Source organism: Schistocerca piceifrons, chromosome 1, assembly GCF_021461385.2.
Source record: "Schistocerca piceifrons isolate TAMUIC-IGC-003096 chromosome 1, iqSchPice1.1, whole genome shotgun sequence".
NCBI classification, from domain to species: Eukaryota; Metazoa; Arthropoda; class Insecta; order Orthoptera; family Acrididae; genus Schistocerca; species Schistocerca piceifrons.
Genome location: NC_060138.1, coordinates 122,147,401 through 122,167,556, shown reverse-complemented (window position 1 = coordinate 122,167,556; position 20,156 = coordinate 122,147,401). Strand labels below are relative to the sequence as shown.

General features: G+C 40.9%; 1 protein-coding gene and 1 non-coding gene across 2 annotated transcripts in view; one reads left to right on the top strand and one right to left on the bottom strand.

The window, feature by feature from the left end:
• LOC124787684 (baculoviral IAP repeat-containing protein 6) overlaps nucleotides 1–20,156 on the bottom strand; it is a 329,612-nt gene that overhangs the window by 217,374 nt on the left and 92,082 nt on the right. The window contains exons 19-23 of the mRNA XM_047254541.1: nucleotides 17,069–17,237; nucleotides 16,909–17,014; nucleotides 13,582–13,734; nucleotides 13,381–13,487; nucleotides 7,540–7,842 (exon numbers count right to left, since the gene is read on the bottom strand). Coding sequence (XP_047110497.1) covers nucleotides 7,540–7,842; nucleotides 13,381–13,487; nucleotides 13,582–13,734; nucleotides 16,909–17,014; nucleotides 17,069–17,237 — 838 coding nt within the window. The remainder of the gene's footprint in view (nucleotides 1–7,539; nucleotides 7,843–13,380; nucleotides 13,488–13,581; nucleotides 13,735–16,908; nucleotides 17,015–17,068; nucleotides 17,238–20,156) is intronic.
• Trnal-caa lies at nucleotides 12,201–12,275 on the top strand. The gene has a single exon. It is a non-coding gene; the product is annotated as a tRNA-Leu (tRNA).

Here is a 20,156-nt window from a genome sequence, read left to right as displayed (position 1 = left end):
AATAGATACGCGCGCGCGCGCGCGCGCGCGCGCGCGCGCGCACACACACACACACACACACACACACACACACACACACACGTCTGCAGCCTCAGACAACTGAAACCACACTGCGAGCAGCAGCACCAGTGCATGATGGGAGTGGCGACTGGGTGGGTGTAAGGAGGAGGCTGGGGTGGGGAGGGGGAGGGATAGTATGGTGGGGGCTGGCGAAGAGTGAAGTGCTGCAGTTTAGACGGAGGGCAGGAGAGAAGTGGGAGAGGGGAGGGGGGGGGGGGCGCAGTGGAAAAAAGATAAATAAAAAGAAAAAAGAAATTAAAAGACTGGGTGTGGCGGTGAAATGACTGCTGTGTACGGGAACGCAGGATGTACTGCGGGGAAAGTTCCCACCTGCACAATTCAGAAAAGCTGGTGTTGGTGGGAAGGATCCATATGGCACAGGCTGTGAATCAGTCACTGAGATGAGGGATATCATGTTTGGCAGCGTGTTCAGCAACAGGGTGGTCCACTTGTTTTTTGGCCACAGTTTGTTGTTGCCCATTCATCCGGACAGACAGGTTGTCGGTTGTCAGACCTACATAGAATGCAGCACAGTGGTTGCAGCTTAGCTTGTAAATCACATGACTGGTTTCTCAGGTAGCCCTGCCTTTGATGGGGCAGGTGATGTAAGTGGCCAGACTGGAGTAGGTGGTGGCAGGAGGATGTATGGAACAGGTCTTGCATCTAGGTCTATTACAGGGGTATGAGCCATGAGGTAAGGGATTGGGAGCAGGGGTTGTGTAAGGACGGAGAAGTATATTGTGCATGTTCAGTGGACGGCAGAATACCACTGTAGGAGGGGTGGGAAGGATAGTGGGCAGGACATTTCTCATTCCAGGGCACAACGAGAGGTAATCAAAACCCTGGTGGAGAATGTAATTCAGTGCTCCAGTCCCAGATGGTACTGAGTTACGAGGGAAACGCTCCTCTCTGGCCGGACTGTGGGACTTTGGAAAGATTTGTTTTTGTACAAGGTTGGGAGGATAATTACAGTCGGTGAAGGCTTCAGTGAGACCTTCAGTATATTTTGAGAGGGACTGCTAGTCAGTGCAGATGCAACAACAACGGGTGGCTTGGCTGTGCAGAAGGGACTTCTTCGTATGGAATGGGTGGCAGCTGTCGAAGTGGAGGTATCGCTGGTGGTTAGTAGGTTTGATATGGATGGAAGTACTGATTTAGCCATCTCTGAGGTAGAGATCAACATCTAGGAAGGTGGCTTGTTGCGTTGAGCAGGACCAGGTGAAGCAAATGGGGGAAAAGTTGTTGAGGTTCTGGAGGAATGTGGATAGGGTGTCCTCACCTTCAATCCAGACAGCAAAGATGTCATAAATGAGTCTGAACCAGGTGAGGGGTTTAGGATTCTTAGTTTTTAGGAAGAATTCCTCTACATGGCCCATGAATAGGTTGGCATAGGATGGTGCCATGCAGGTGCCCATAGCTGCACCCTGGACTTGTTTGTAGGTAAAGCCTTCAAAGGAGAAGTAATTGTGATAGAGGATATAGTTGGTCATGGTGACTAGGAAGGAGGTTGCTGGTTTGGAATCCATAGGGCGTCTGGAAAGGTAGTGTTGAATAGCAGTAAGGCCATGGGTATTAGGAACGTTAATGTACAGGGAGGTGGCATCAACAGTGACGAGCAGGGCATTGTGTGGTAAAGGGATTGTAGAATTTTAGAACATGTTTTTTGCTCGAGTATCATGTCGTTTTTGGAAACCCAGAATCTACTATGTAGGAATAAACATGGATTCCGGAAACAGCGATCGTGTGAGACCCAACTCGCTTTATTTGTTCATGAGACCCAGAAAATATTAGATACAGGCTCCCAGGTAGATGCTATTTTTCTTGACTTCCGGAAGGCGTTCGATACAGTTCCGCACTGTCGCCTGATAAAGTAAGAGCCTACGGAATATCAGACCAGCTGTGTGGCTGGATTGAAGAGTTTTTAGCAAACAGAACACAGCATGTTGTTATCAATGGAGAGATGTCTACAGACGTTAAAGTAACCTCTGGCGTGCCACAGGGGAGTGTTATGGGACCATTGCTTCTCACAATATATATAATTGACCTAGTAGATAGTGTCGGAAGTTCCATGCGGCTTTTCGCGGATGATGCTGTAGTATACAGAGAAGTTGCAGCATTAGAAAATTGTAGCGAAATGCAGGAAGATCTGCAGCGGATAGGCACTTGGTGCAGGGAGTGGCAACTGACCCTTAACATAGACAAATGTAATGTATTGCGAATACATAGAAAGAAGGATCCTTTATTGTATGATTATATGATAGCGGAACAAACACTGGTAGCAGTTACTTCTGTAAAATATCTGGGAGTATGCGTGCGGAACGATTTGAAGTGGAATGATCATATAAAATTAATTGTTGGTAAGGCGGGTACCAGGTTGAGATTCACTGGGAGAGTGCTTAGAAAATGTGGTCCATCAACAAAGGAGGTGGCTTACGGAACGCTCGTTCGGCCTATACTTGCGTATTGCTCATCAGTGTGGGATCTGTACCAGATCGGTTTGACGGAGGAGATAGAGAAGATCCAAAGAAGAGCGGCGCGTTTCGTCACAGGGTTATTTGGTAACCGTGATAGCGTTACGGAGATGTTTAATATACTCAAGTGGCAGACTCTGCAAGAGAGGCGCTCTGCATCGCGGTGTAGCTTGCTCGCCAGGTTTCGAGAGGGTGCGTTTTTGGATGAGGTATCGAATATATTGCTTCCCCCTACTTATACCTCCCGAGGAGATCACAAATGTAAAATTAGAGAGATTAGAGCACGCACGGAGGCTTTCAGACAGTCGTTCTTCCCGCGAACCATACGCAACTGGAACAGGAAAGGGAGGTAATGACAGTGGCACGTGAAGTGCCCTCTGCCACACACCGTTGGGTGGCTTGCGGAGTATAAATGTAGATGTAGATGAACTGTGGAAAGTCGGTCGAGGAAATGGTTGGTATCTTTTGTAATAGATTGAAGGTGTTGGTCTATGAGAGCACAGATTCTCTCCGTGGGGGCAGAGTAACCGGCCACAATGGGTCATCTCGGGTGGTTGGATTTACGATTTTAGTGAGCACGTGGAAGGTGGGAGTGCGGGGAATGGTAGCGGTAAGTAGAGAGACGGACTCTGGGGACAGGTTCTGGGATGGGCCTAAGGATTTGAGTAGTGACTGGAGATCCTGCTGGACTACTGGAATGGTGTCACCGAGGCAAGGTTTGTAGGTGGAAGTATCTGACAGCTGACGGAGTCCTTCCACCAGATAATTCTTGCAGTTCAAAATCAATGGTGGTGGAGCCTTTGTCTGCAGGTAGGATTATAAGGTCAAGAGCAGTTTGGACTGTGGTTCTTTCATGGAGGTAAGGTTAGTTTGCATGTTGAGGGATTTGGAGAATGATGGCGAGGCAAGGTTCAAGGTTAAGAAATTCTGGAAAGTTAACAGGGGGTGGTATGGGGGCAGTGAGGGTGGATCACAGTTGGATAGAGGAGTGGAGTGTATTTCACTCAGTGAAAACAGTGATATACATTCAATGAACTACTTTTGTACATAAATTTTGTAATTATTATGTACTGCATTTACAAATTTATTCTCCATCTCTGAAACTTCTATTTTCAAAATATAATTATTCTGTAAATATGTGGAGAATTTCAAAGCAGCTTAAATAAATGTGAAGGTAAAGGATGATGGTATATATTTCAACAGAAAAGTTCTGCTTTTCTCCTTCGTCCTATAAGCAGGAGCCCTACAAATAAGTTGAAAAAGTGTATGACTTCTGGGTGATTGCAATAATCACTGTGGTGCTACTGCAATCTATTAACATACTGGAATTATTCGCTAACCACAGCCACTTAACATGACCGAATATTCTGAAGAAATACGGCAGATATTTTCCAAAGTGACGACATGCTAATGTTATTCAGTGCATGCATTAACTAAAATGATTCGCTTAAATTCAATTCTGGCAGTGACATGTTCCTTTGGGAGATGCCACTGAGTTAATAAATATGATTCCATACACAGCCTCCAAAATACCCTACTTCCTATGAGCGCTACTCCAAATTAAAACATCTTGAAGATGGCTTCATTTTTGATGAAAAAGGAATTTTTGATAATGACACCAGCAAGTTTTTGAACCACATGAAGAGACAAATATGTCAAGGCAGAGGTACATGAAACACTGGGTAGGACCTATGACCACAAAGAGCTAGTCACAGCTCACAGCAACTGGTTCTCGTTTCAGCCCTAAGACGATGATGATGATGATGATGATGATGATGATCTCCGACAATACTGACATGACAAATAGTCTGTCAAATGCATATGGAATGCAATGTGAATATTATTACTAGTGTACAAATTCCTTCAGATTTTAATGGAAAAGCACAGCTCCAAGCCAACCAGAAATGTAGGTACTATCAAATAAACGCAGCCTATTAAACTTGATAACCCACTGTTGAGTCCTCCAACTACACCTACCGGACAGACATCCCTTATAGCTCTTTTGTATTTTGGGTTGCATGCCCTGCACTTGAGGCTGCAAACAGAACAAGCCTCAGCGGCCATTCACAGAGGTTGCCTACAGCAGATAGACTATTTTGCCACACCCACCAGAGATGACAACCACAGATTACAATGACATTGCAGAGATCATTATCTCCAACAGTAGCAGCCAATCATGCGGTTCTGGTGTAGCAATTTGCACAGTGTTTATAACCTGTGACACGAGGGCTGCCAAGGCAGTTGCAATACTACTCTGGATCGAATTTCAATTGCAGTTACAAAGTTAACAGCAAGTTCTGTAGATTATCGAGATGCGAGACTGGAAGACATTGTACTAATAAACTGACTTGTACTTGGCCTGATTTATTTGTGTAGTAGTTATAAAACACTGCATTGGCACTGTTGTTGATAGTGACACAGATCAACAGTAGTAAAGAGCACGATGCAACAGTGGTGCAGACAGTATTGTGACTCGACACCTATGGTTTAATCATTATTATGAAATGTATCAACTGCATTTCTTAAAGTACTTGGAAAATTTATGGACAGCCATGCAAGCAGTTAAACTTCAGTAGACATTATCTGGACCTCACTGGAAAGGTGTTTCAGGTAGCAAAGTTATTTGGTACACAGTACATTCCCTGTGTTTTCTAAATTCTTGTGTTGTCTTCATAATATCCAATGCTTATTTGGTGGGCATGTTGCACTTGAGTTGTGACACTTGTGGTCTTATTATGTGCTTATGAATCCTCATTGTGCATTTTGCTGGTGGTCAATGCATCTGTGGAAAAACTGAATGTTACTAAGGACTTCTTGTTGCACAAGTTGGAGGACCAGGACCAACAACACACACACACACACACACACACACACACACACACACACACAGAGAGAGAGAGAGAGAGAGAGAGAGAGAGAGAGAGAGACATTCAGTAAATAACACCAGTGTTCCACCCATTTGATCAGAGACACGAACAGTGGACCAGTCACATGGACAAACTTTAACAACACTTTATTGTACACAGAACTTCAGGTGATTTAACTAAACATGGATTTCTCATCTAAGGCTGGTGCTTATGTGTATGGAATGGTTCAGCAACATTTCCCAGATAAAGACATGTGTGAATTGGGTTATTCAGATGTTAAGGACAAGTTAGGTGAATATTTTGAAAGTAAACTTCTGGTTGTGGTCGCACACTACAAATTTTATCACGCTTATAACAAGCCTGGCCAATCGTTTAAAGACTAGGATTCTGTATTGCAAGGCCTTAATCGCAATTGCCATTTCAAATGTGAAAACAAAGATTATGCTCTTTCCTATGCAGATAGTGCTGAGAGAGAGATATTAACTGTTCGTGCTTGAGATGCAGAATAGTGGTTAATGGACAAATAATTCAATTTCACTAATTCATCTAAACCTCTTACCAACAGTGACACTTATGCTTTAATTGGGTCTCCAAAGTTGCTTAAGTTGCATGGAACTCTGAAAAGTTACAATAAGCAGACAGTGTAAATCAAAGGTCGTTGTCAAGTATAAAAACAATCGAGTGCAAGCTCTACTTTTAGTGACTCAACTGTTACAGAGGCCAGTATTTTGGGGCTAGATCCCTTTCAGTGCCTGTGTTTCAGGGTTCATGATTAGGATGCCCACATCCGGGTCATGAATGTGGATTGGGGTAGTGCACCATTGCCTTCTTCCCTGCCTGGACCAGAGCCATGGAGCACACTCCATCTCCAATCCATTGGACCTTTCTAGGAATGTATTGGCTCATTCTGCAGCACACCCAAATGGGCTAGCCCTATGTGGTACAGATTCACAAATGGGAACATCCATCACAGCTGGGTCATTACAGTGGATTTTTGTTAGGGAAGGTCTTCCTTGTGCCATTGTGATGGGTCATGGTGTCCACTCTTATGACTTTAGAATTCATCTCCTCCTGTACGACCCAAGGTGTACAGCACAACAACACATTTAGAGATTAAGGAACAGCTGAACATTACCAATTTAATACGGCTGACACCCCCTATAAGGCTCTACATCACTTTTGGAATTAGCGTGAATGCTTCTATCATTTTTGTGGCATTTGAAGAGTGTTATTAAAGCTTTCACTACTGAGTATGAATGGATGTTAGACTTGAGCTAGAATTTCAATTTGTGTATAGTGTAGCATGGCATAGTCTATTTTGATCCACATGCCATATTTTACCAGTTAACACAATGTTTGACTCTCTGCCACACAAAAGGAACTTTAAAAATATTTGAGTGGCTATACAAAAGATAATAAAGAAATTTGGCTAAGAAATTACTGATTTCAACACACTCCAAAAATACTGTATTTTAAAAAACATCTACTTTGATCTGTTCTCAACATAATGTGCTGAGCTGTGGTCACATGAAAGGAATTCAACAGATACAGTAAGGAGTAGCTTAGTAATAGCATTATTCAACTTGTGTCGCTTTTAGGACATCCCACACATATCCAGTGTGTGACAACTATCTGACAACTTATTGGGTGATAATGAGTATTGTCAGCTGTCCAACAAATTCTGTACAATTCTGGGCATCTATGTATGAGCAGATCTTTAATATACAATACATCTCAAGATCACATATACAAGGCCACTTCCTGCACATTTCCCACAAATTTACTCTCATTTTCTGTACTTCCACTAGATTTTTATGTCTTTTTTAAAACTGAAAAATCCCTCAATCACAGTGTGACATGCAAATCTATAAGCAAAATTTGGATAGCTATCAATAAAATTTGATGAACATAAAGATAAAATTTCCTGGTGCAAAAGAATTTTTGTATAGGCATACAGGTGAAATGCTAAAACAGCTGACTGCAAAGACTAAAACAATGTCGCAAAGGGAGAGACTCCTAAATTAAATGAAAATGTGGGGTCAATTGAAGAAACAGGACTACATACTCTACCAAAGAATAAGAAAAGTATTTAAGAAATCAAATGTCACCTACTAATCAAATAATCTTGAAGAGATTCAAACCTTGTTAACATCCTGCTTATTTTCTGTCACATTCTCCTTTCTCATCCCATGTAAGAGTATTGGACCAGAAAATTCTGATGACTGCAGCGAGGAGGAGCTAGACCCATCATTCAAGCTTGAAGTGCTTGGCCCTACACTGCCCATGATACTAAATGACTTTGCCTTTGCCTTGACTTTTGCCAGTTCCTTATCCAATGCATAAAACATAAGTCCCAGTTTATGTTGAGTATCAGTAAGTTTCATTTCTGTAGGGATTGCTTGGTAAAAGGTATCATCTTTCTTCATATCTTCATAGAATGATATCTAATGGGAGAAAACATTAAGATAATAAAAGTTCCAAAACTTGGAAACATTATATGTACAGTGTCATCCAGTGACCTTCCTGTATTTATGCTTTGCAAATTATGAAAAAAATTACAATACTTTTTACATAGGATTAAGATATCACATACTTGAAATTAAATTAAACCTTACTGCAATAAGATTAAGTAAACTGTAGATAATATATAATGTTTGCTCAAACATACTGTGGCAATCAGCAAACAAAACCACACACACACACACTATCTTATCTACAACAAATTCTCTTTAGACAGTCGAAAAAAGTAAATGTCATGTGGTTGAGACGAATTCAAAGAAAACAACTCATCTACTGTTTGCAGACAGTGATGTTCCAACTGAGCTCTTTGCCTCAAATAATAAAAAGCTTTAATGTGTCTGTGGTTTCTATTTGTTCATTCCAATGATGTGGTAATCAACAGCTGGTTGAAGATCACAGTTTGTCCGTAAATTGTAGTGCAGTTTAAAACCTCTGTTAGGAGAGTAATGGTTACAGAATGTAGGTGTCTAGATCCACGTTCCAGTCTATCACAAAGTTTATCTTTTCAGTGCAGAGAACACACTAGTAAATAATAAGAATTACATGCCTTCATCATTTATACCCAAATCATCATGCACTGCACCATTTGGAATATATTTTTGAGGATGAAAAGCAAACATGACAAAGTTTGCAAAAATGTATATGTCTTACATTGAGCTGCTAACAAAATGCAAATTAACACACAGAAATACCTGCTTTCTTTACTTATATTAAAATTATACTAACTTATCTTAGATACTTTTGACATGTCAGTTCACTAATCTGAAACAGTTTGTAAATGTGTTTGCAAACTTGTCTGGCTTTATCATTGAAAGGAGAGTTCACTTAAGAAAATAGCAAAATCACAAGGAAACTGTGTGGCTGGTAAATCAGGTCAAAAAATCCAGTACTGCCAATAGATGCACTTTAAAGTGAACAAAACTATGACTTAGCTTTTGGGAGTAGTAATTCCTTCTTCAGCAAGGAAAACAGATAGGTAGCTAAAGGTTACAAAGGAAGGCTTGTCACTCACATTCTCGGATGACAGGGACCCACATGTTGTGATTATGTTGTTGTTGTAACAGGAGGGTTCCTCTCAACCTCAGGTCTCAATGACTTGCTCTTCCTTTCGAAACATTTCTCTTTCTTTTCTCACTGAGGAAGAAACAGTTCTAAAAGCCAAATAATAGTTTTCTTCTACTTTTAAACGTCTCTACTGGTGGTACTAGAATGTCACATCCTGAAGGTAAATACCGAAATTCATTCTGTGTACCTATTGCTCCAGTATTCCAAGCCAGGTGACAAAAGATAACTAAGCTTAAGTAAAGCCATATCTCAACAAATTGCTTTATATAATAAACGCCATGCATTAAAATGTAACCTGTAAATAACAGGTTACTGACGATGCACTACATCTTTATTGACTATGTTATAAAATAAACGTTACATGGAGTTTTTGCCATGTAAAATGAAGTTGCCATCTCGAACTTTCGATGACTTCCTCTTTCATCATCATCATCATCATCAGGATATTAGATTTCAATAGGTACTTTCATCAGCCGAATTATATCATGAAGACATCACAGAGCTTCCATTTGCTACCAGAGATTACGTTACTGTATATGACTCAAAAGCAACAGAGAAATCATTGGAGTCTTCCACCATCTGATGAAATCAGCATCACTACCAATGTTCTTCAGTCAGACAAACATAATCTCTTGTAGCATATTGAAGTTAAATGATTTTGTGATGTTTCCATGACGTAATTTGGCCTACTAAAGCACGTAATGTCCTACTGAAATCTCATTTCATGATGGCGATGGAGGAAGTCAGCAAAAGCTCGATACTGACAAATCTAACGCGGGAAGAACTCCGAGAAGCATTTATTCAAGAATTTCACTAAAAAAAAAAAAAAAAAAAAAAAAGACATATCAACGCAAAAATGTTTGGAAAACATTTATCCTGTCACTTTAATTAGCAGGGCCCAGCCTATGCATATAATCTAAAAATCAGTCTGAGAAAGAGAGGAATACCACGACTTCCATATTATTGGGAGTCAGAGCTGTTCTCCTGGGAGTCACAGCTGTTCTCCTGCCAGACATTATATTACAATATGTCAAAAATGACATCTCACTTATCAACATTACTGACTGGGATCCACTGCAGCTTCCAGCAAACGCCCATACCCTGATTTCAAGGAAGGAGTAGCAGCAATCACATCAACATCTCTACCTTCTCTTCAAGAACTAGCGACTAAATCCCTAAATACTGGATGTGGTATATTCTGATGTTGAAAGTTGTAGAATGGAAATATCCATATTAGTTGAGAGATTTCAAACCCGTCAAAAATAACCTTTCATTATGTTTCTTGGATTAAACAATCTACCAATAGAAGAAATGACAATCTTTCCTGTGTCACACTTCATTAATTGGCTCAGTTTCATCAGGCTTGTTCTACCTGTAGATTGGAACGTTAAATGTACTTGCATTTGCTTCAGCACGTTTATCTGTGGCTATCTCGGGGCGAATTGGCATATTCTAGCAATTTAAAGCTCTTTGATACGTCAGTACGCTTTAATGATATCATGGAGCTCTCTAACGTCAGCAGCAAACTGCAACATTTAGAGCAATCTTTGACAAGAAAATAGCTGGGCATTGAATTGTTTGTACTTCATTACAGTTCAGGACTTCCAAATAGTTCATAGCAACACTCTCATCTTCATCAGTTTCAACAAATTATACTATATCATTGAGATATTCTCCAAGGTACTCGGTACTTTTAAACCACGAGTTCCACCTGGTGATGACAGGATTATGGGAAATTTTAGTTTTTGTGGTTTCATCTTCATATTACCGATTTAAAAATTGAATGTATGCATGCTTTCTTTCTCGGGTATTAAGGAAGGTTTGTTTTGGCTGCAGAGCACAATGGTTAAAACCACGAAGTTTCACAGCCCACACACTGCTCATCAAATTTAATTTATGAGCACAGCACTGCATGTGTACTAACCCTTATAAAAGTAAAACCCTAATTGCATTTATACCCATGTCCTTTGGCACTCAATGCCCAAAATGCAGTATATGCACATTAAGTATCTTTCTAATAATTAATTAATAAATTAATCACAAAAAAATGTTTTCATGAAACTTCTTCTTCTTGAACAAAAGCTTGGCATATTAATAACTTGAAGCACAAGAACAGATCATAAAATATGACTGGATGCCCCAGCAATCAGCAAAAATTTTCAACATGCAATATATTGCCAGATCAAAGAATGCACTGGACGTTGTTGAATGTCTTACTTCCTTGCACAGGAAATGAAGTTAGCAATATTCGACACAAACTAAGATAGCAGTATACATCAAAGTGGTGCATAATCAACTGTCATCAATATCCAGATTTCACTGCCAAAATTCAAATTGAATTTCCACCGTTTTAACTTTGCGATACAGTTCCACACATCTTTGTTGATTATTTCATGATTTTGCTTCAAAGTAAATAGTTTCATGTTTTAAGCCAAATTTGTAAAATTTCATACAAATTTTGTAACTTTGCTCTTTGCATAAAACAAGTTCCTCTAACTACTACTCACATACCAGAACGAGATTTTCACTCTGCAGTGGAGTGTGCGCTGATATGAAACTTCATGGCAGATTAAAACTGTGTGCCCGACCGAGACTCGAACTCTGGACCTTTGCCTTTCGCGGGCAAGTGCTCTACCAACTGAGCTACCGAAGCACAACTCACGCCCGGTACTCACAGCATTACTTCTGCCAGTACCTCGTCTCCTACCTTCCAAACTTTACAGAAGCTCTGCTGCGAACCTTGCAGAACTAGCACTCCTGAAAGAAAGGATATTGCGGAGACATGGCTTAGCCACAGCCTGGGGGATGTTTCCAGAATGAGATTTTCACTCTGCAGCGGAGTGTGGGCTGATATGAAACTTCCTGGCAGATTAAAACTGTGTGCCCGACCGAGACTCGAACTCGGGACCTTTGCCTTTCGCAGGCAAGTGCTCTACCAACTGAGCTACCGAAGCACGACTCACGCCCGGTACTCACAGCTTTACTTCTGCCAGTACCTCGTCTCACCAGGAAGTTTCATATCAGTGCACACTCCGCTGCAGAGTGAAAATCTCATTCTGGAAACATCCCCCAGGCTGTGGCTAAGCGATGTCTCCGCAATATCCTTTCTTTCAGGAGTGCTAGTTCTGCAAGGTTCGCAGGAGAGCTTCTGTAAAGTTTGGAAGGTAGGAGACGAGGTACTGGCAGAAGTAATGCTGTGAGTACTGGGCGTGAGTCGTGCTTCGGTAGCTCAGTTGGTAGAGCACTTGCCCGCAAAAGGCAAAGGTCCCGAGTTCGAGTCTCGGTCGGGCACACAGTTTTAATCTGCCATGAAGTTTCATATCAGCCCACACTCCGCTGCAGAGTGAAAATCTCATTCCGGAAACATCCCCCAGGCTGTGGCTAAGCCATGTCTCCGCAATATCCTTTCTTTCAGGAGTGCTAGTTCTGCAAGGTTCGCAGGAGAGCTTCTGTAAAGTTTGGAAGGTAGGAGACGAGGTACTGGCAGAAGTAAAACTGTGAGGACGGGGCGTGAGTCGTGCTTCGGTAACTCAGTTGGTAGAGCACTTGCCCGCAAAAGGCAAAGGTCCCGAGTTCGAGTCTCGGTCGGGCACACAGTTTTAATCTGCCAGGAAGTTTCACTACTCACATAAGTTAATTATAGTAATCGTTTGAAACAGGCTCCTGTAAATTTCAAGGCAGGTGAACAATCTAGTAAACATTGAAGTTGCACAGTGTTTCAATTGGGAAAGCAGTTCTTAAACAGTTGTTAGCTGTTTTGAACCATGTAGTCATGAGTATGCTATGGTGGACAAAAAGTGTATAGGCCAATGTAGATGTCCTCAGAGCTTAATGTCTATTAATTGTATTAATAGGGTTTAGTGTTTTGTCTGTTTAAATGGTTAATTCTGAAAAGCATTTGTAGAGGGACTAGGTAAGACAAAGAGGATCTTTGTTTCATCACATCAAATGCCTAGTCAGTGCCACACAAAATGGCACAAGCTAATTTTTCTGGCTGAAACATATCCCTAATTACAAATAATTTTCACATTGCTGTTTATAGTTGTCTGAATGGGAATGTAGCCTTAAACACATTCCTTGCAACCCAGAATAGTCTTCCATCACATATAATGACCAAATATATAAATGTAATCTTCATAAATTTGTTGAAAATTTGTTTTATACACACGACACTGCGATAAGTAAAAGAAGGAAATTTTTTGAAGACTTTAAGCCTGTCACCACCTCACACTGCTCATGATAATAATTTAAAACTAAGAACTTACAATGGCATCTCTTGGTACACTGCAAGATTTTTCCAATTTCTTAGTGGCAATAAACCTTCAACTGTGTGCACTGTTTCCAATATTTCACTTTAACCATGTTCAAGATTTTATTTATAATTAACTCATACTTACAAATTCATTGTCTGCCTTTTTAGTGCCACTGTTTGATACAATAAAGTTAGTAACATCAAAATTCCCCATATTTCCAGCGGGAATTGGCATTGTAAATCCAGATGAACCTGAAGAATAAAACAAACAACCAATGTTAAAGTTTTATTTCAGCTTTTATATCTGTTTTACTAAATTAAAAACAGGCTCTTCAGCAATACTTGCCTTGATCTATTTTTTCCATTTTTGTACCATCACTTGCTGCATGGCATGTGAAATGCAGAGGTTCCACTTCAAGCAGACCTTTCAAATAGTGATTTGATGATAATCCCTTCAGCCGTAATTGTGTAAACTTCGAATCTGGCCCTTGACCTCCAACTATAAAAAGAGAGAAAATAATTACTCCATGAAGTGCTATGAAGCATAATACAACAAAGTTGGCCTTGAATTTTGAATTAACTAGGAAAAAAAATTTTTTTTTAATTGGTCCTGTTGTTATAATTTCTTTTACTGATTGTTTTCCAATAATGGCATTTTAACATTTCATAAATTTAAATATTAAATAACTGTAAAATTCCTCAGTCACCTGGCTTGTATTAGCAGCTGGCTATATAGTCAAATAACACTGAGGTATAGTTTACAGAACTGACAGTGACGACAAATCATTGGGAACAGGTGTGATTCAGATTCGGATATTTTTTGCATTTTTCAGAGTCCTGGGTATGTAGCCAAACAAAGTTCCCTACACATTTTGTACTGTGCATTCACCTCTCAGCAGTCAGCAAATCAATATGCTATTTTCTCACCTTAAAAATATGGTTTGGATTGTTGTTATTCTTTGATTATAACATTTATATAGCATTTATGGCCAATATTCTCACAAAATATCTTTTATTTTTATGTAATTAAAGCTTAAAAATCAAGATCTGGTCACGTGATCGAAAATGTTCAATTATTGGCGGATGCTCTGGTGATGGCACAGATTAGGACTAAGATGAAGCTATATGTGTCTTATAGGAGTGTTAGCTGAAGTTACAAGCTTTTTTCACACTTTTTCTGCAAACAGTTAAGCTATTTAGTGATGGAAAACACAGTTACAACTTCTAAGTGACAACAGAAAGGAATTTTGTGAAAGCTGATAGCGTAAACTTTGCAAACGTTGATGCGTTTAAGCTCCACCCATTTGAGCGCAACATGTTCAACAAAGAACATTCTTTTCCCTGCTCCCCACAACACCGTTAAACTCACTCAAAACTAAGGAATTCTAGAACTTTTGCAAATGTGCCCATATATTATACCTAGATTGCTGACTATCAATTGTGAGCTACAACCCAAAGCACAATAAAATTATTCTTGGCAAAACTTAATGCCGATTTCATCTGTAGAAGACACTCGGCAGAGATACTTTACACAGAAGTAGTTTGGTAGTTCAACAGATAGCACATCTGACTGCTGATGAAGAGGTCACATGTTCAAATTCTGGAAGGGTCTTATATGTTTTTAAAAAGTTTTACATGAAATACAAAATTAGCATTAGCAAGGACTGACTGTAACAAATGTTTTGATTGTGGGATGTATTATGTATAGCTTCACATTCGTCTTACTCTGAGACATGAACAACAGAGCATAAATGCACTTACTTTGTGAACAAACAATTCACTTTTTTGAAAAGTATTGTTAGTAGTGAAGATATTACCATATGCACCAGTACAACGAAGTGTAGGATGATGAGGTTATGTGGAGAGATGTGAAGTGTGTACAACATGCAGGGGACACAAACATAAGGGCTGAGATGTTTGTGGGTGAAAACTAAAGTTAGTGTCTGAAGGAGACTTACTTCATATTTACGAAAGATGATGTAGCTGCAAAAGTTTAAACAATAAGGATCCTAGCTGGACAGTGCAAAGATAAAAACATTTTTTTCTAATGAAGTGGTCACATTAACCAGAAAATACATTTCTGAACGTGGCGTGTATGAAAACCAATTGCAAACGTAAGCACATGTAAACAGCAAGGAAACACAATAATATTCTGTTTATGATTGGTGTGTTGAAGTTTTGTAACTGTGATTTGTTTTTTATGTAAGAGAACTATAGGGTTGTTTTATAAATAAGTTAAAATGTTCTTTCAGGTTAGATTTGAGCCTGCCACCTATGGACATCATCTTACAAAATTCAGCGACACCGAGCTACTGAATAATTGAGGTGTAGCTGGGAAAAAATGGCAATTTTCACTAGGAGTTTAATTTCGTTGAATGGCACTATACTTTACATTAACAGTGGGAGAGCGTATCTTGGAGGTAAGTTAATGTTAACCTTACAATGCAACACATTTGGAATTAAGCTAGTGAACTTGTGTGTCAACATTTTGGCAATTTGCCAGTACAATGCAACCACATTTTACACATGTTCTCATTTTCTGGAACACTCAAGAACAACTTTTCAGGAGATTTTATACATGTATCTGTACAGATTGGTACTACACACAATTTGTAACCCATTTTCCAAAACATAAATTCCAAAATAAGACATCACTGTGAATAACAGTTATGACAGTAGGAACAGCGAGCTAGCCAGTGCTGTCACAGGCATCACATGACTCAAATGGATGTTTCAGCACGCTTTCGAATTATTTTAATTTCATTTCCATTTTTATAAAAGAATACTGAAATTCAAGAGGAAAAAAGCATGTTAGAGGAATAAAATTACATAATTAATCATTTGTGACAACATCCAAAAAACAGTCAAGTACCCTATTATGCGTCCATTAAACATGGCTCCCCAAACTCCATGAACTAGCTCAGAAAAAAGGATCTCTGCAAAAACGCTGGATTTTCAACACAAGTGCATGTTTAACCATCCGTCAGCAATTATAAAACAACAAATAGGTACCCACAAGCCATCATGGAGAGGTAGTGTTGCTGCTGCAGCCATACAGCGAATGCAGACCTGAGGTTGGCCAGACATACCCACTATCAAGTCTGGGTTACCTCATAGGTAGCAAAGCACATGAATGTTCATCCTTCTGTTGTTTATAGACAGTGGTATCAATTTCTAACAGTAAGGTTAGCCAAGACATAAGACGTCCAACTCCCCCCCCCCCCCCCCCCCTCCACTCATGATGTTTTCCCAACGACTGATGTTGACTGCTCACATTAAAGGTAGACTTCACGAAAATGGTGCACTACTCTCTTCACAGAAGAAAATGGTTTTGTTTCAATTTCAACTGAAATTATAGCCCATTACTGACCATCAAGCAATCCAATAACCCTACACTGTTTGGCCTTACAAGGATAGTTTTGTAAAGGAATATCTTTAACAGCTAACAAGTCAGCATATGAAGTGACCTCAAGAATGTCACTTCAACTTCAAGAACTGCATTCATGATTTTTTGGAGTGTACAGGCACAATCATTAACCAATCCCTAATTAAGTGCATGATATATTGCTGTTCCATGTAATTATATTCTGTATTTTGCTGTACCTCTCTGCTAATTCTGTAAAATAGGAATAACACACAGTAAATAATACGAATTCAGTTCTGAATTAATTACCTGACGTCGTAAGCAGCTCTCGCAAATCCAGAACATCTGCTGAGAATGCAGCTGCTGAGGCTGCTGGAGTGCTGGCAGACGAAGTACCACCACCACCACCTCCTCCTGCTCCACCGCCACCTCCAGCCCCACCACCATTTCCTCCACTGCCTCCGCCACCACCTCCATTTCCTGCACCTCCACCGCCACCACCATTGCCACCTACAGCATTGCCCATTTCACCACTCACAACTGTAGCATAAGTGATTGGTACTGACGAAAATTTAGCAGGTGGTGGTGGTTCTGTGTCAAACAATTCTGGTTCAAATGGTGTGCTATAGAGCCCAAACCTAGGAGGACAGAAAAAAATTAACAAAGGTCAATACAATGAGTCATACTAAAATTTTTAAATTAACTAATCACCAAGAGAAACTACTGTCAGCCATTAAAGTGCAATTTTTGACACACAATTCTTCAGGCTTTTCCAGTAATCTGTCAGCATCTCGAAGTGTCACGTATTCTGCTAGATATCAGTGTCATTTGTACACAATTTATCAGGCATTACATGACACTCCTCATCGAGTGGACGTGTCCAGTCTTTACACCTAAGGCCTTCTCCATGGTTGGTTCCAGGCATTTTGTTCTCAGCTCGCTCCCACAACAAGCGTCCTTTGGCGTTCCCTCTTCGATCTGTTGCACCAGGCCAAGTGCTGGCATTCTGTTTTCGGTCCAGTGTGGTTTTAGGTGTTTCCCTTGCAGTCCATTCCCACAAGAAGCATCCTGCAACATTCCATTTTCAATCTGGTGCATCTGGTACTCTGTCTGGTGACTGTTCCCCATGTCTCCACTCCCAGTTCCTCTTTTTGTGGAGTTTTACTGCTGCCACTGTTGCATTGTCAGCAACTTCAGTGAATGATCCAAGACTATTGAGTCGGTACCAGAGTCATGATTCAACAGGTTTTCTGTCACTTTTATCTCTACAGACTCTCTTATAACACTGGCCCTATATCTGTGGGGTGTGTATGAGAACCCTGGTTTCATCAACATTCATGGAATGATTGATTTGCAGACAGTGTTTGGAAATGGCTGATTTAGTTGCCTGTCTTAGTTAGATGTGCCTCTCATGTCCTTTGCATCTGACGCGCCCTGGCCTAGTTGTTTGAGCAATGTACAACATGCCACATTGACAAGGTATATCATAAATTCAAACAATGGAGACGCCAGGTTGGAATATCAACAATCTAGGAAAAGATTATTGCTACTTACCGGAAAGATGACATTAAGTTGCAGACAGGCAATTAAAAGACACTAACACACAAGCTTTTGGCCACAGCCTTCATCAGAAAGAGAAACAGAAACACACACCATTCATTTACACGAGCAAGCCAACTCTGGCAGCTCACACCAGAACGCAACTATCATGTGGAATGGAAGCAGCAGTCTGGACGGGGTGTGAAGTGGGAAGGATAATAATGTAAGGGTGGAGGGAGAGAGAAATGCTGTCTGGTGGAGTGTGCAGAGATTAGAATGTCAGTAAGTGCAGCATCAGGAGGTTGTGGTGGGAAAGGGAGGTGCGGAAATGGAGTGAAAAAGGAGAAGAATGGGGAAAGATGGGCGGGTGCATTGGCAGAGGGCGGCAAACAAAGAGGGTCAGAGACGAGAATGAGGGGAGGTGATAGGACAGAGATGGTGGAAACCGTTGGGCGAAGGATGTAAGGACAGTAAGTTACTGTAGGTTGAGACAATTATGGGAATGGAGCAAGTGTTGTAACATAACTCCATCTGCATAACCCAAAAAAGCTGGTTGTGAAGGAAAGGATCCAGATTATCCATGTTGTGAAGCAACCATTGAAATCAAGCAAGTTATGTTTAGCTGCATGTTGTGCCACAGGATGATCTACTTTGCTCTTGGCCATAATTTGGCAATGGCCATATGTCCTGGTGGACATCTGGTTGGTAGTCACAGCAATATAAAAAAAGATGTGTAATGATTGCAGCAGAACTGGTATAGGATGGAAATAGGAAGTGCTGCGTGAGTGGATTGGGCAGGTCTTGCACTGTGTTTTCCACAAGGATATGACCCTTGTTGGAAATGGTTGGGATTGGGAGCAGCATAGGGGTGGAATAGGATGCTGTCAAGGTTGAGTGGGCAATGGAGCAACACTTTATGAGGGGTGGTAGGGGTCTTGGATAGGATGTCCCCATTTCAGGGCATGATGATAGGTAATCAAAACCCTGGTGGAGGATGCTACCAGAGTGGTATTTGGTGACAAATGGGGCATTCCTTTGTGGCTGGTTCTTCAGGGTGGTGGGAGGATTTGGGGTGTGAGGGGAAATGGGATGCAGACTAGGTCTGGTGGATAGTGCCTGTCTGTGAAGACCTTGGTGAGACCCTCAGCATACAGGGCAAGGGAATTCTCATCAGCGCAGATACAATGTCCCCACGCGGTTAGACTGAATGGGAGGGATTTTTTGGTGTGGAAGGGATGACAGCTGTTGAAATGCAGGTACTGTTGGTGGTTGGTGGCTTTCATGCGAGCAGAGGGGAGGACGGTATCATCAGAGTGGAGGAAGTCCATGTCCAGGAAGGTGGCGCTTTGGGTGAGGAACAACAAGTGATCCTCCCCTCCATCACCAATTTTTACAAACTGCTGTGGAGATAGGAGTAATCCTTACAAACTGTTCTCCCTCCTGTAATCATCTCAGCCTCAACCTAAGGTAATACATTGTCCCCACATCCTCCACCCAACAGTTTCCATGCCCTTGACCCATCACCTCCTCCTCATTCTTATCTCCCACCCTCTTTGATTGCTGCCCTCTGCCAATTCACCTGTTCATCTTTCCCCACTCCTATCCTTTTTCATTCCGTTTTTTCTACCTCCCTGCCCCACAACCTCCTGATGCTGAGCCTGTTGGCATTCTAGTTCCTGCACTTTCCACCAGACAGCATTACTTTCTCTATCCGCCCATACAATGCTAACCTTTCCTCTTCCCTGCCCCCTCTGGACTGCTGCTAGCATTCCACGTGATAGTTGCATTCTGGTCTGTGATAATGGAGTTGGTTGTCATGTGTGCATGAGGTGTGTGTGTGTGTGTGTGTGTGTGTGTGTGTATGAATGGTGTGTTTCTCTTTCTGAAGAAGAATGTGGCCAAAGCTTATGTGTAAGTGTCTTTTACTTGTACTTGTCTTCAACTCAACATGACATCTGAACAGTAAGTAGTAATCTATCTATTCCTCTATTATTTCATAAATTCCTTTTTTTTTTTTA